Source organism: Syngnathus floridae, chromosome 2, assembly GCF_059516105.1.
Source record: "Syngnathus floridae isolate MCC-2025c chromosome 2, RoL_Sflo_1.0, whole genome shotgun sequence".
NCBI lineage: Eukaryota > Metazoa > Chordata > Actinopteri > Syngnathiformes > Syngnathidae > Syngnathus > Syngnathus floridae.
In genome coordinates this window covers 22,185,062-22,201,964 of record NC_142414.1, presented here as the reverse complement: position 1 = coordinate 22,201,964, position 16,903 = coordinate 22,185,062, and the positions used below count along the sequence as shown (strand labels likewise).

Here is a 16,903-nt window from a genome sequence, read left to right as displayed (position 1 = left end):
AACTGGCAGCCCACAGAGTCTTCCAAAATGGCTTGTGACTAGATTTGATATTTATGAGGACTGAACAGAAAAATGCCTGCAGTTTTGTTGCAATATGAAAAAATATATATAAACAATAAACATCAAATAACAGTTGTAAATTTGACAGTACAACTTTTTTTTTTTTTTCCTTTTTGAGGGTCAGGCCCCCAATGTGGTTAAAATTCTGACCCGCTGACAAATTTGGTGACCCCTGCTATTGAGTCAAGGAGGCTCAAAGGAGCACTATGGTTCGGCTTCTGGTCTACCGCAAATGACATTTGGATGGGGCCCTCATATCAAACTTTTGACACCTTTTTCATGTTCTGGCAAGGCATTCTATTAAGGATATAACTGTATTGTAAATTGTGGTCTTTCAGTTTCAAAATACGTAAATGTGGTCAGGTCAAGCCCACTCTCTTCTTTGTAACCCACAAATAACCTACTGAGTAACATGTACAGTAGCAATTTGATGTTTCCACTTAGTGCACAGGTGTCAAACTCAAGGCCCGGGGGCCAAATACGGCCCACCACATCATTTTATGTGGCCCGCAAAGACTAATTGTGCATCAAATTTGTGTGTCATTACTAGAATTACAAATTGTCTTCATTTTTAATATCTTTTTTTAAATATTTGACCAGTTTTTACTCATCTGATATGAAAACGAGATATTTGTGAGTTTGTTTTGTAGCTTTTACTGTATATAATATGAGCTGCTCATACATTTATTTGGCTTGACAGTCCTAATGGCCCTTCGAAAAAAGCTATCACGACAATGCTGCCTGCGAAAAAAATGAGTTTGACACCCCTGACGTAGTGTCTTGCAAAGATAAATCTTGGAACTTTGTTTTTTTAAAGAACACCCATGCACTAAATGAGAAGCACAAGATTAAATTGTTGATAAGAGAGTTATTTTTACAATACTGTATTCATGTCCACTATATATGTCCAGGGATGGTCAAACGCGACAGGCCATGACAACGGCCAAACACATTTGCCCATCCCGTTTGCCTGCATTGTGTCAGATTGGTCGTCCAAGGTGGCCTGATTTGCGATTACCGTGGCCACTCAAAGCATAATGTAAACATACAGTCGTTACCAGCCTTTTGTGTGTATGGAATATTTCTGTAGCCATGGATTTTGTCATCTCCAACGAAGCAGTTTCCAGATAGTCTGTCATTTGGTGTCCATTTTCTTCTTTTTTTCAATGGTGCGTGAGTTGTGCTGTACCCAATGACGCTTGCTGCAGTAGCCAGCAAATGTGTCTGTCATTTTCTTTAGCACCAAAACCTTTCAAAGTCATGATGGCGCTACGCTGCACTCTGATCAAACACAAGTTAAATGGAACTCAAGCACGCCCAGCTTTTAAAGCATCTGTGCCACTTGACACATGCCATGCGTCATCACTTTCTTTTCATGCAAATATCTTCTCTCTGTCACGATGTTTCTTTTTCCCAGCACCGTTTCTATATTAGACTTTTTTGTTAATTGCAATGGCCACACATGAATGTGAAGCTTGGAATTGTTTTCTCTCTGTCAACGCTTACAAGCTGTCGGTCTCTCGTGTTTGTTTCCATTTCAAGAGAAGATCTCAGCCTCTTGCGTCAGAGCATTGAGAGTCTATTGGAGCAGCGAGATGTGTTGGAGCGAGAAATAGAACATCAAGAAGCAGCAAAGAACAGGTCTGTTCATCACAAATGTTAAGATCATAGAGTTGTTAATAATATCACAGAATGAGTTGTTTTCCTTCAGTCTCTGCTAGCCACTGTTTTTCTCACAATACAGCGTGGCAGTTATTCGTTTGCGGGCTCAGCATAAGACTCTGTGTTACAAGCTGCAAAGGGAAGAAGAAATTGAGGCCCAAACCAACAATGAGCTGAGGCAACAAGAGTGAGTATCCATGGGGAAAAACGTGTTTTGGCAGGGACTAACTGTAGTTGTCTGCAACCACAGATAGCGTAATAAAAATAAAGGAACCTGGCAAAATGCAGTTTGAGAAATGTCTGACCACTTTGCAGTAGAGCTGTGCGAAACAAAATGAGTACCAAACCTCCCTTCAAGAGCGTATTTAGTTCAGAAGCTGTAAGAGTCAAATCAGAAATTTTCGTTGTCAAAGCTGTTCTGAAATTTTCTACATGATAGGATTCAGGATGTTGTGTGGTTCAGCCAAAACTTATTTTGTCATGATGGATTTGTCTTGTATGTAGATTAGAGCTCAGTGAGATTGAGCTGGAGGTTGGCAAGTTCTCCGTGTTGCGGAAGGAGGTGCAAGAAGAAGAGCGGGTCTTCAAGGTCCACAAAGATCAGAATGCAGTCAAACGGCTACAGCAGGAGATGAACAACAGCCATACCCTGCAGCTAAAGATTCAACATCTCAAAAAGTTTCAATCTTTCTTGTTTTGGCTTGATACATTTGAATGCAGCTTAGTGTTTTGCATGCAGCCTTTAGAAATCATCTTGGTATACGAACTGTATGACTCTTTCCTATGCAGTGGTACCTTAATTTGCAAATTTAATTTGTTTTGTGATCACGTGCGTAACTCAAATTACTCATATCAAATTAGTTTTCCACATTAACATAAATTAAAATACCATTAAATGTTGCAATCCCCCTCAGTAACATTTTTTGGATAAGTGGTTGAGATAACGGTTGGATGGATGTTTTCTTTTAATAAGGCAAAATAGCACAGTAGTGCAAAATTAAAATGTCGAAACATAATAAAACCTTAAAAGATAATGTAAATAAAATAGTTGGCTTTATAAAATGTATTTAGTCACTCACACATTGTAGTATTTGTATATCATTCCTGTGTTTGTGCAGTCGACTTAATGGTACATCGTCACGTTTCTTTTTTTTTTTTTTTTTTTTCGACTCGATCTTAATTCATATTTTTGCTAGCACTACAAAAACAATAGACCAAGTGGCGGCTCAAAAGGTGAAAAAAACGCAAGTTTGGCCACTTGTAAGTCAAGGCACCACTGTACTTAAGGGAGAAGACTATTGGCTTACAATAAAATGCAATTGCAATGTAATAAAACAACTTTCAAAAGGAGGATCATTGTCGTAGACACTGAAAAGGTGTGCTCTCTGCGTGTGATCCCATGTGCTGAAAGGAAAAATGCTGACATCATGGAGAAAACGGTAACTCTGAGCCGGAAGGAAAACGAAGATGTCCAGGCAAACCGCAAAGTAGGGGCCAAGTACTTGAGGAAAACTGTCTTAAGGTAATAACAAATGTTTGCACCCAGACAAGTATAAAAGTGGCTTTAATTTTACATTGCAAGGACAAACAAACGTTCTGTGACACATATACTGATAAATCCACTAATGTTTAATTGTGAATTTTGTCCCTGAATCTTGTTGATCGAAAGTTATAGAAATAACCCACAAATCCCACTTCTGTAAGCAAGGGCACTATTTGTGTTGTAATTATATTAACCTTGGGATTGTCCTCTTCATTTAGAATGCAACAGCAAGAAGCTGAGAGAGAGCAGAAGAAGAGAGAGTCAATGCAAAAGAGAATACAGGCTGTCAAGTTACTGAAGTCCAACATTGAAGCAACTCAAGTAAGCAGAAATCTCTTCACTGCCAATACAGCATATTCAATTTGGAAAATGGTGATATACACAATCTTGTGTAAATATATTCTGTTAGAAACACAAATCATGCCGTAACTGTCATTGTATATTACGCTGAGCAAAGAAGCAGTGCGCAGTTTGCAAGATGCTGTGTTGACTATTCTGAACTCTCCCTGTAATGATGCAAAATAGCGTACATCAATTTGAATTTTGATTCAGTGCAACCATGGTAAAAATTGAAGTGTATCCTCGCAAAGAGTTAAAATCAACTAAAGTAAATAAAACAGCATTTTGAGGTGGTTTAGCTGCATTTTTATGGAATGTGCAAGCCACAACAAGTATAATGTGGCCACACAGACTCCCATTCTTGTTTAAAAAGCACATTTGTTGAATGTCCAACAGTCAGTCATGGAAGGCTGGTCGACTTTTGATTTGTTTGAAGTTCACAACATTTGTTTTGTCGTTCAGTCCAAAATCCAAACTGGCACTACAAATGATAAAACATTCATACACTATATAAAGCTTAAAATGAATCCACTCACATTCTGGTCACGCGACAAATAGTTGTAGAATTTACAGAAAAAAATGGGAGTGATGTTATATTTGTGGTTCTATGATTATCGAAACTCTTACTGTATTTGGTGTTTCCGCAACCTTTCTTTGGCGGCATCACAAAAACAAATACACAAGATTTCGATGAGATTCTGTGCGACTGTAATTTTTGGGCAACTCTTGGACGTACTGGCGTATTTTCCACTCCTGACAAATAGCATAATCGTACACACAACATACATACCGTATGCTTCCATATCTGGTCACCATATGAGTTCTTATGAGCCGCAATGTCCCAGAATTTGGTACATTAAATTGTGGACCTGGTTTGGTTTCGTCAAAGTATTTAAGATATTTGCAATCATTTCTCCCTGCATTTTGTTTTCTTGGATAAATTGTCAACATTTGCCTATACTAGATGGTTGTATAAAAGTTTTTAAAGTTTGCACACATGTACTAGGTTGTTGTAGTGTTGCCTCATGAGGCCCATGTTTTTTCTTCAGGAAAACCTGCGGGTCAGACAGAGCCGAGCCAAAGCAAACGCCTTGAAGAAAGAACGGCAAGAGAAGCGTCTGAAAGAAACGCTACAGGCCCAAGGCATCAACAGCACCAGGCACATATACCAACAAAAACGAGACGAGGAGATGAAACGAAAGCAAGAGTGAGTCCTCCCCTGTCCCCGGCTTATTCTCTTGAGAATTTAGAAGGTAATTTCATGAAAAGCTGCAACGTTGCATTTGAGCTTTTTCAAGCCGACACAAAAAAGGAGGATTGTTTTGATGAGAATTTGATTTTATACGAGTTACAGCAAACACAAAATGCAACTAAATTAGCATAAGAACAGGCAGCTTCTCCTTTCTTCTCCTATGCTCTCTGCTGCTTTCCCACATGCATGTCCTCCACTCCCACTCCACGGAGCAGTGTGTAGGTGTTTTCGCTCGCTGTGTACCGAGGTATACATGACCCCATTTCTGTACAATCCTGTGCTGCTCTTAGGGAATTCAAGGAGAGACAGACGACGAGGAAAGTCGAGATTGTGGACAAGCTTCTTGAGGAGCAGCTGGTGAAGAGTAGAAAAGCACAAAAGGCACCTTTGCCAAAAACCAAAACAGGTCACAAGATCCTTTCCCCAGGCAAGATACGCGAGAAGCTTCTGCGTTACCTGGATTCCGTACACCCGTCAGGCACAGAGAGAGAGACAAAAGTGGGTGGATCTCGTGCGTGATGCTATTTGTGTAATATGACTGTAAGGAGACTGATCACGTGTGTTACTCATCAGTTAAGAAACTTGAGTGCTAGCGGCTCATCATCAGATTCGGACTACCAGGAGGACATCATCCAAAAAGAAATGCAGCACCTGAGCCTTCCCGACAGCCTGGAAGAGCCCGAGTTCTGTGGGCTGTGGGATCAAAACTTCAAGGTGAAACAAAAGGCCTTGCAAGAGTCCACACAAAATGCAAACATGAAAACCTCATTAATCATTTCCCGAATAGCTGCATAGCATTTTTTATGTAAATCACAAAATGATCCTAGCGTTTATTCCACACGTTTAATTGGAATGGCGTACACTACAAGTTTACCTGTGTTGCCCTTAATCACGCAATAATCTTAAAGAGCTTCACAGGCCCACAGTTCACACTGCTCAACAACACAAGTCTAAACCTCTACATTAGGATGTTGTGGTAGAAGTGCCGTTTTGCGTTCATCATGTTAATTAAGTAAACAATCCTGACTTTGCGTTGGAGAATCATTTTCTATTTTGGTTGTTAAAGTGGTCGTAATCTTGTGGCCAGTCAGCATATAATGAAGTTGAACGAGAGTATGATCCTTTGCTCCAAGACAGCTCCGTGGCACTTACTGCAGTGTGTCTTCTCGCTCACTGCCACTGAGGTGCGTTGGCTCTCGAGCTCATCCAGCAGCCCACACATGAAATGTAGGGCGACAGGCATCACTTCTCATTGTGCTGGTGCCTTTGACGCCTCGGAGCGAGCCAGAGTGCAGCTCCGAGGCCTGGGCATGTGACAAGTGAAGTGTGAGTGATCTAACGGACCTGACTCGTGCCCCCATCAAAAGCTCCGTAGTTATTGACCGATAATAGATGAGCGCAGAAATTGGAGCGTACTCGTGGATTGATGGATTACTGCCACGTAAATGACACAACAAAATTACAGAATAGAAGATGAAATGATGCGTTTTGGCATCCATTTAGTATCCTCTTACAGTAGATAGCAAAAGTCCACACTCCCCTCTTTAAATGTCAGGTTTTTGTCACAGAAATAGACCAAAAACTACAATGACCTGTGCAACTCAATTGAAAACAAATGAAATATCTTCAAGTGGGCAAGTAAAAATAAACAACTGAGATAATGTGGCTGTGTTCTGATTTCAGATTCATTTATTAATGACCACACAACGAGTTGGTGGAATTTTTGTCAGTACAGCATGACATGCTCACGTCTCTGTCAGTCATGTTAATGGTGGGAAATATTTTGAAATGATTTTTCAAATGTTTTTTTTAATATCACAAAAAACTGGCATTTAAACAGTGTCGTGTAGACTTTCTAACCAGTGTAACGCAGATTGTATTTTACAAGGCTTAAGGACCGTTTAGCTTCAAGTGGGCTCTTTGTGTGTGAAAAACAAATTATTTCATGTCTCTGATGTCGTTTTTCTATTGAACTGTCAAGTAGTGAAGGTGACATAATTCATCACATTCAACCATTCAGTGTATTAACTTTGAAATCTGCTCCTATAGTTAAAAAAAAACAAAACAATAAAGGTTCGACCAGCAAGTGCTTTGTTTATTTTAAGCAGCTTTTTTTATTTAATGCCAATGACCTTTGATTTCATTATGTTACAGGGTTTATACAGTATTTATGATTCCATCATTAATTCCATCCTTGTGTGCTTACAGCCCCCCTTGAATGAGAAGGCAAGGCTGACGCCAACAGATGTGAAACAAGAACATGCAGTGGTCTGCCCAAAGGTCAACACAACTCCCAAAAAAGTTGGTGGAAAACAGATAAAAGGGCCTTCATTCACGAGTAAGCCAGAAGTCATCCTATTCAAGGTATGGGACCAATTGTGGCTATTTATAAAAGCTTTTTAAGTCTAATACTTTTTATCTTTTAATATCTATTTTAGGACTTTGAAGTGGGGGAAACCTATAAAAAGAAAGTAGTCCTGACTAACATCAGCTATATTACTAATCACTGCAAGTTTCTTGGGATCTCTGCTCAACTACAGGATTTTATTATGATCAAGTAAGTAACCGGGGGCAGAATCCAAAGAGTCCAGTCCAAGACTCATTGCCAGTTTCATTTTATTCATTTGAAAGATTGCGTACGTCATGTAAAGCACAACACTTCTGGGAAGCTGCTGGGTTTGTATTTTATTTTTATTTTTTTGCCCCACAGCAAACTGCCATCATAAAAACGTTAATCACGACACAATTTTTTTTGTAGGGTACACACTTGTCAAACGGATGTAACCTCTGTTAACAGACAAAATTGTCAAAACAATGAATCTTTCAATGGTAAATATGGTAACGACGTTTGCTAATGACAAGATTTTGAATCTATAATCCATTTTAAAAAAGTACTGTTAAGTACTGTTACTTAATAAGAGTTCATTGTGGATACTTCAATGGACAAATCAGTCTTTTTAGGTTGTTTATAAAGGCAACACTGTGTTGTGTGTTTAAAGATCAAGACATTTGACCATGCATGCCGCAAATTTGCCTGATTCGTTTAGCGTTTTTTTCCCAAGCATTGTTTGTGTTCATTGTCCATATCATACGACCCCACAAGATAGACAGGTACAATTGAACATAATCACATACAAAAATTCTGGCTTACAACAATTTGAATGCTTCGCCGCAGACATGCCACGAACTACTTATCGTAACGCAATGCATTCACTGACAGTGTTGTCAAAGCATCTTCCAAACAATTTTGTGGGCTGAAGAATATTCATTATCACTTGGAAACATCTGCTTATGTACCGCGATTTTCCACAAGCTCTTGTCATTTTAACAACGCAGTGGACGTGACAGGCAAGCCTGTCCTCCCACGTACGGATAGCAGCTCACATCACGAAGCTTAAAGCCCCTCAACTGCTGTGAGTCAAGTCTACTTCACTCTCGGTCTGTTCAGGGTGCACCAGGAATGCATCGTTCACCAGGATTCTAACTGCATGTGACATTTCCATCAGCGTACACACCCACAAACTTTGATTTGGTTTCTTTTTGCCTCATAGCACAGGATCTCCCGAGCGCCGAATGATCATCTGTCAACATTGTCTGAACATATAAGCTTTTGCACTCGTATCGTAACTCACACGACTGTTTCATTGGCTGAAGGGTGTCAGTAAACTTCACATTCTAGCCCTTAATCCCTTAGACTGTGTTACTAAATTGTGCTGCTTGTTTACACTTTAATTAAACTTGATAAACAATGTTCAAGCCTTTCCATATCAAGAGGGAGTGATGGGAGACACAGAGAGACAGAGTGAGAGAGACAGACCGGCCCATCTTCCCTGTACATCCCGAGTTTCTAAAAATTAACCAGCCGCACCCCCTTCCGTGGTCAGCGTGGGTGCATTTGTGCCATAATGCCAGAATCAGCTCTTCCTTGACTTTTCACCACTAAAAATGTTACAACCCTAGACTTACATACACATACTTGCGCATGCCTACATGTATGAGCTAGCAGTGTGCTGAGCAACATGCATAGAGCAGGTTGGTATCATGCTGTTGCAATACATATGCTCTCTTGTATGGCCTCATTTGCAGCGCTTTATATAGTGCTGTGGTAGGCTTTTTCCAATTTTGTCTCATTCAGCGTTTAATCCCCAGTGAAGTGTTCTATTTTACTTTGTACCCCTCTTCTCACATCATGTCTTGGAACTAGAACAGAAGAATGACACAAAATGAGAATTGCCCAAAAAGAATGAGAGAGGAATTGTGATGAAACTGTGCCATTTCAAGTTAGCCTCAGAGTGCTCATGCCAGGTGGAATACTTTCATACACTTCCAGGTCACTGTGGTCAACAGTGCCGACAGCTTTGAGTTCTTCACCTGACAATTTGAGTTATTTTGAACGCAATAAAGGTGCAACCCAGATCAGAATCAATTAGAATATGTAACCTTTGCTGGTTATGCTTATAACTTTAAATAGATGGAGCTAGAATCGTCTGTTTCTTCTGCCTGGCAGATAAATCATTTAGTTTCATATTCATCAGCGCTGTGTCTGAGAGGGCAAAAGATTCCAGTGTTCCTTTGGGCCGCTGAAAGTTGGCTGTAAACGTGCTAAGATATGCATATGCTGCTTTCTGAATCTTCTGTTTCCTTCACAATTGTTGTTAGCAGGAACTGAGAAGCGGGTTCACTTATGACCTCTGCTCTGTGTTAACATCATAGACACTATGTACTGTACTCTCAGAAGGTTTACAGCATATTGATATTTTATCTAATACTCTTATTCATTTGTTGATTTGAAAGCACAGGCATCTTATGTTATCGATTTCTTTTTGGATTTTTGCACTGTAGCACACTGACTTCCCATTTTATAAAGAATACACCACAGAAATCCATTGAAAAGACATTACAGTAAAAATTATCTTGCAAGCTCTTCATTGTTCACTAACTTGAATATTGTTCTACAGCTTTCAACCTCCTGGTCCTTTATCGACTGGGATGTCCTGTGAAATGCACATTACTTTCCACCCTTCGGTCAGTAACAGTTGTGCCTTTTTTTTTCTTTTTTTTTAACTAGACTGTTGTTCAAAGCCACACGTTATGCCCAACTTATCTCACTGCAATGGTTCCCTCTGAATAGGTTAAAGCGTCACCTTATTGCTCTTTGACCCTTTTAGATCAATGAAGACCTTGAAGGAGAGGTTGACTTTGCCTCAGCAGCAGGTCGCTTCTCTGTGCCTGTCAGATGCACCATCAAGAGATGTGATGTAAGTAGTCGGCTGGCTCAAGCCCTCAGGCTGGCTGTTGGTTCTGAGATGCAGTAAACGTCCATTCCTTGGTCATCGTAATGCAACAGAAAGAAACAATGTAAAAATGCAATTTTATGCGGTGCTTGAAAATGCATTCTCATTTTTTATTTACATAAATTATGCTCAACATATCTTTTAAAGCATAGTTAAATTTGGCAAATTGCAACCTAGCTATGCTATACAGGTCTCATATTGACCAACTGGTTAATATGCACTTTGGCAAGTTGATGCTTTTTACTTATTTTACTGTCTTTATCCCTAGTTGGAGGTCGACAACCAGTTTATTGACTTTGGTTCACATGTAGTGGGCCAAATTATTTCACGGACTATCACCTTGACCAACAAGGGCGCCCTCGCAACCCGCTTTAGCCTGGATACTACAAAGCCTGTTCCAGAAATTCACCAGGTCCAGATGCCATCCCATCGCTCGGCCGACACACAGCAGGCTGGACAGACAGTAAAATCTGGTCTTTCATTAATGTTGGAAAAGTAGCAAACTGTTGTCAAATCTATTATGAAGTCAATGTAAAACTAATGAAGTTTTTGGTGGTGATGGCTGGACAGGACACATCCACAGTCAGCACAACATGTGCTGATCTGAGCCAGACTTCTGCATCCATGATCACCAGGGAAGTGCACAGTATGGAACATGTTTTGACCAGGTCTACTGTAACCCAGCAATCTCAACGAGGTAAATTGGATGCATAAACAAACTTGTGATTATTAGGATCATTTTCTTATTTTGGGCAAGGAAATAGGAGTCATAAACCAAGTGCTTGCGTTTTTGTTTTTTGTGGAAAACTACAATAAATTTAAAGTTCCTCTATATATGGTATGAGTTTAAACAGACTTGTGTCTATTAATTGAAAATGCATTTAAAGTTTAAAGGGTATAAGAGTAGCCGCTTCGATAGCCATCCAGCAAGTCAGCAGCGTTCACGCCCACAACAGCTCAACCACCGGTTTCTAATGTGTCTGTGTAAATACCCAAAGAAAGAAAAGTGCATTAGAAATAGGGCCCTGTATTTTTTAAGTCCTTTTTCTATGTTGGTGTAGCCCTGAGCAGAATGATGCTGACTCGAGAAATTGTGCCATCATGTCATCTATTTGCTCAACTTTCCTTAGCATTGATTGAGGTATCTCCTCAAGCAGGTTTAGTATTTCAAGAACCAAAAAATCTTTGCATTCCCGTGTTTGTCGGCAGGATCACGGGTTTCAAGTCCAGCTCCAAGAGCTGCTCCTGTGTCTTCCAGCATGCTCCCCCAGATCCCGGAGGGCCTGTCTGACGCCTGTGACATACGTATAGGCAACGTAAGTATTGTAGTGTATTTACGCGTATGTCAGTGGTATGAGTAGAAATGACTATGTTAGGTACATCACGTTATATTTGTAAATAGCACTAGGATTGGCTGGAGACCAGTCCTTAAAGCATTGTACATTTTTTGATTGAGGTATGATATGATGTGAATGATGACACTAAGGTGTCATCCTTGTAGGACTGATGATCGATGAGTGTGAGCCTGTCCAAATCTTGTTCCGAGCACTTGTGTTTTATGTAACGTGTAGCCTGTGCAACGTTCTTGAGTTGTTTGGGGTTCATTACAGCTCTGTGGCCAGGGCCAATGGCGCAAGACCTCTGCATTTGTTATGGTTGTGCATTATTGCATGTGCTTGCATGCCAGCCCCTCAGTCATCATCATCTTGACTGATACTTGCACGTAGCCCATTTGGAGGCCGTGCTGTATAATGACGGATAATACATCACGCTATCCCGGGTTCATAATAATGGCTTGATATTGTAGCTCGAATGGCTTACATCTCTCATTTGTCATTTTTTTTTCCATCATTGCCTTCATGCTTTGTTGCTGTTGGCATGTGTGTCAATTTAAGTGGCTCAGCTGAGGAAATTTGATGGATACGATATTGCTAAATGAAGTATCGCTTCTGTTTCCAAAAGTGAAATGATGTGAAATCATCATGATGTATTTTATTCTAGGTTACATTACCATGGTTAACGCAGAATGTTTTTGTTTTCTATTTTCTATTTCAGGTAAGAGAAGGAGATATTGGACCTTTTGAAAGTGTCAAACTAGAGATAATATTCTCCCCGACTGTTCCTGGAGAAGTCAAATTGGACCTCTACATCAAGTTTTCAGATCCAACAAGCTTCCCAGTAAGAAAAAGAATATTCATCATAATCTGTTATAGGATGATTTGTTTGTCTACCAGATGGCAACTGAACACACGCTGGCTCCAACAGATCGCCATCCTGGTGAAGGGTGAGGGAGCAGGCCTCCCAGTGTGGGTGGTGGAGCCGAACATTGACATGAAGATCTGCATGTTTGACCGCCTTTATCAAGAGGTTGTCACACTCCAAAGCAGGTAGATCCTCTCACTATAGATGATGCACTTGCTTACAGAAAGTCAAATCTATTTATTTATTTTTTTTACCAAAAGTGTGTACAGCTGTACTGTAACTCACTAGTGGTGATACATTAATACAGTACTGTATAATATATGTGCACATTATGTTTATGATGAATTAATCAAATACAACGCTAGAATCAAACATTTTGCATCTTGTAATGTATTAATGTTCAACCGACACAATAACTAGCTCAAGCCATAAATACATCAGAGATACAGTATGCCTCAGTAATATGATAGTTGGCCTTGTTCTCAGATTGATTTACAGCCCATATACGTTTAAATATAAATTAACGCTAATATTTTACCTACCTTGCTTGAGAAGAGAGCACATGCACAAACGATATGGAAATTTAATTCATTATCGTGATGTCTCACTCTGTCATCTGTCGTGACATTTAGAGACACCTTGTTGCCACAATGCTGTTAATTTAGTTAGTGTTTCCTTTTGTTCAAATGATATGTCCTAGTCTGCAGCTTTTTTTTGTCCGGCATATGCTAAGGTCTGTGTACTGTTTATATAATTAATGCACAAACTATTATTACTTGAGAATGTACATTTTGATCAAGATATATAATTAATGCACAAACTATTATTACTTGAGAATGTACATTTTGATCAAGAATGTTTTCAGTAACTGAAATGAATGGAACAAAGTTTAGGTTTCTATATTATTATTATTGTTATGTGAATGTCAATGTGAAAAGTAGTTTTTTATTTGTGCCCCGCAATGGGCTGTCGTCTATATATAACCTGTATAACCTGCCTCTTGCCCAAACGTCAGCTGGGATAGGCTCCAGCGCACCCGTGACCCCTTATAAGAACAAGTGGTTTAGAAAATGCATGAGTGGGTAATTTGTAATTGACTCTGAACAAGCATATAGGTGTCAAATACAACTTCACATACCATTTGTAGTATACGATTGTATACTATGGCAAGACGTTAATTTTTTGGCACAGAAAAATTATTTTTCAAAATCCCTTTAAAGTTACAATCTTGCTTTTCCAACAAACCAACATAAAAGACCTTTGACTCCCAAATTCGAGAAATGTAATATGTCATTAAAATAAATGAGATGAGAACTGATTTACCATAAATGAAGACTACTATCATATGGATTATATATGAGATTACAGGCACAGCAGGGAGAGATAGTAACATGAGTAGGCGCGTGGTCCACTGCCTATACAGTCATTGTGACACATCATGTGGGAGAGCAAGCACATGGGTGGGGGGTTGTTTTATGATAACTGCCATCTGGTGCAACATGTGACAACATGACAATGACAACAGCCTCAGTGTGGACCACATCTCTTAAAGCAAACCACCAAATACGTATGTCACTCAAATTCCAGCAGTTTGGGCGAAAACGTGTCTTGACAGTTTTTCGGGGGGTGGACAGAGCTGTCTGCTGGCATCTCAACATTTGCTATCATGCCTGTTGAGATGATGGGCAGATATCACGCAGAATTGTTCATTACTATTTTCCAATAGTTGCCTCAGTTCTAATAGATGCTCTGCCGCAGTTAGTTATTGTGGTGTGTTTTCCGTTTAAACAAACATGCCTCCTTTTCAGTTCTTCAGGAAAGTAGAGTAACATTTGGTACCAGCTGTAATTAGCTTTAGTATAGCCGCATTTTCATCAGCTTGTACAGTTCTATTTGGTATGCTTCAGTGGGTGAGTTTCCACAGAAATAAATGCATGGGGTATTTTAAATCCCAGTTTGACATCATTGCAGCACGACCAGTGAATTAGACGAAAAATAAATTGTCTTTGAGGGCTCACTCCATCTCTGCAACCACACAACTTTTTTAACACCCGATAGTAGTGCAGGTCGTGTCAATTTTTGCATTTGTAGCTGGCTGTAGTTGGACATTTCTGCTTTTGGACATGGAGAAATTAATGCATCAATTCGCTTGTTTTTAAGCAAATGGAAGCACAGTGGTACATTTTGTCAAATCCTTGCTTTCAGAGGTGGGCATCGAGTGGGTTTTCTTGTCGCCGGAATCGTCACTAATCGACAGGCCAATTATTAATCTTACTACAAATACCCACTTTATGCTTTATGACTCAAGTTGAATTGAAGTCAGATAACAACACTATAATGCTTCACAACCTTGCATATGGTGCTAGTTGGTTGCCTTGACAACAGAAATCTTCAGTCTTTATTTTTTTCTAATATGTATTGTATGTTATATGTATACAAATCTTGATGGTTGTTGTTTTCTGTTAAATCTTTTATTATCTTTGATTTATCTATAATTGGTTTATAATGCGTACACGGTATGTTATATTTTGTTTGTTTATTTAGTTCTTCCATCCATCCATCAATCCATGGATGGATGGATATTTAGTTCTTGAGTCAAAACAGAGGATTGCAAATATTGATTATAAATTCTACGAAATATCTTTTCGCTTTCATAGTGTTCCGTTATGTACGAGCAATGAAACAATTGTGAACATTGAGGCACCCTTGAATGTGTAGATTAGACCTTGGCCAGATTAATGACAGAAACGTATTATCCCTCCACAGTGAGTCCTCTTTCAATATGTGCGACCTATGAGTGAGGAACTGTCATGGCATGAACCTCTTGCTCAGAGTTCATCCAATCAAAGCGATCAAAACAAGAAAGTTAGTCGTTTTGTCTTTCCTCATTATTCTTAAAGTGTGAGGGGGGGGGGGGGGGTGCTGGGTGTCTTTGAAAATTCTCATGGTGGAAAGCCGTTTGTATAGCAAGCTCTCACTGAGACTTGTCACCACAGGCACAACCATCTGTTGGAGCTCCTGGAAACTGGGTGACCTAATTGGTATGAACCTCGGGTGCACATCTCATTATGAGGTAATTTCAGCTGAAGACATGCAACAGAATATGAAGGAAAAAGGAAATGGATTTTAATGTGAGTGGGTTTGTGCTTGTGTCTGCATCAGAAATTGCCTCATACTGAGATGTGTGTTGAAATTGTATTCCATTTAGCAAAGCACTATACACTACCATTCAAAGGTTTGGGGTCACCCAAGCAATTTAGTGTTTTCCACGAAAACTAAAAATTGCACAAGGGTTTTCTAATCATCCATTAGCCTTTTGACACAATTAGCAAACACAATGGAGCATTAGAATACTGGAGTGATGGTTGCTGAAAATAGGTCTTTATGTAGATATTGCATTTAAAAAACAGACGTTTGCAGGTAGGCAGGTCATTTACCACATTCACAAGGTATAGAGTGTATTCCTGGTTATTTTATTGTTACCCTCTTTAAAAAATATATATATTTTATTTGAAAAATAAGGACATTTCAAAGTGACCCCAAACTTTTGAAGGTAGAGTACATAATATACTGTGTGTATTTTTGTTATTGTTGCCACAGAAAATCAAACATCTCAATGTCGCCAGGTAAGCCATATTTGTAGTGTAACTGTATGTGATGTATTTCAGATGGAGTTTTCCTCAAACCAAAGGTTAATTTGCCTTAAAGGTTACCTGTCCAATGCCCATACTATTTTTGGGGAAATAACCTTTAAAGATCTGGTCGTTTAAAATGAATAGCAGCAGAAGTAGTGTAACATATCTTAAACACCTGTGAATCCATCACATCAGCAGCTATACATGTCCTTTTCCTAACACTGTTTGACACATGATGTGGTATGCTTTGGATCATTAGATCTATTTGTCCATCTCCATAACTGGTGCATAAATCATAATATACTTCAAAAACATGTGTTTGCGAAAATGCTCGGGGCTGAAGTGTTTTTGTTTTACTTAATATCATATACAATACATATGTATATAGTACATGATCTTTCAGTTGTCAGGCCTATGTTAATCATCTGTGTGTTTTCTGTGTTAGCACCAGCACAGCCTTGAAGCTTACTTTTGACCTGTGGCCGGAGATGAGGAAACACATGGAGATCATACCAAGGACAGGCTTTCTCCAGGCTCAGTCAAGCTTCACTGCTCACCTCAAGTTTGTGCCAAGGTACGTATGACATGTGTAGACGCAGTCATAATGGAATCACTGGAGCGGCGATCGTCACATTTTCATTTTATTCCAAAGCGGTTAATGTTAACCTTTTCCGAAAAGTTGGAGAAAAGGACTTGCACACATGCCGTGACCCAGTCGCAATAGGCTGTGATTTGAAAGAAGTCAATTTATTAAAAAGCAGACTTAGCACTACTAATCACAGACGAAAAGATTTGAGCGCGGTAGTGAATGCCAAGAGATCGACCAGGAGACCTCAAGGGCAAATATGAGATGCATGCACTATGTAGGCGTTTGTTTTCGTCTTCCCACCCTCTTTTTCTTCGTATCTTAACATCC

General features: G+C 39.5%; 1 protein-coding gene across 7 annotated transcripts in view; it reads left to right on the top strand.

Annotated features, from left to right (window-relative positions):
• cfap74 (cilia and flagella associated protein 74) overlaps nucleotides 1–16,903 on the top strand; it is a 150,021-nt gene that overhangs the window by 120,378 nt on the left and 12,740 nt on the right. For all 7 annotated transcript variants that reach the window (XM_088369368.1, XM_088369367.1, XM_088369365.1 and 4 more), the window contains 18 exons: nucleotides 1,603–1,701; nucleotides 1,805–1,909; nucleotides 2,227–2,400; nucleotides 3,134–3,244; nucleotides 3,484–3,586; nucleotides 4,654–4,811; nucleotides 5,147–5,354; nucleotides 5,430–5,570; nucleotides 7,065–7,220; nucleotides 7,295–7,413; nucleotides 9,815–9,881; nucleotides 10,025–10,114; nucleotides 10,419–10,613; nucleotides 10,721–10,847; nucleotides 11,360–11,466; nucleotides 12,206–12,328; nucleotides 12,416–12,537; nucleotides 16,433–16,561. In XM_088369368.1, coding sequence (XP_088225494.1) covers nucleotides 1,603–1,701; nucleotides 1,805–1,909; nucleotides 2,227–2,400; nucleotides 3,134–3,244; nucleotides 3,484–3,586; nucleotides 4,654–4,811; nucleotides 5,147–5,354; nucleotides 5,430–5,570; nucleotides 7,065–7,220; nucleotides 7,295–7,413; nucleotides 9,815–9,881; nucleotides 10,025–10,114; nucleotides 10,419–10,613; nucleotides 10,721–10,847; nucleotides 11,360–11,466; nucleotides 12,206–12,328; nucleotides 12,416–12,537; nucleotides 16,433–16,561 — 2,334 coding nt within the window. The remainder of the gene's footprint in view (nucleotides 1–1,602; nucleotides 1,702–1,804; nucleotides 1,910–2,226; nucleotides 2,401–3,133; nucleotides 3,245–3,483; nucleotides 3,587–4,653; nucleotides 4,812–5,146; nucleotides 5,355–5,429; nucleotides 5,571–7,064; nucleotides 7,221–7,294; nucleotides 7,414–9,814; nucleotides 9,882–10,024; nucleotides 10,115–10,418; nucleotides 10,614–10,720; nucleotides 10,848–11,359; nucleotides 11,467–12,205; nucleotides 12,329–12,415; nucleotides 12,538–16,432; nucleotides 16,562–16,903) is intronic.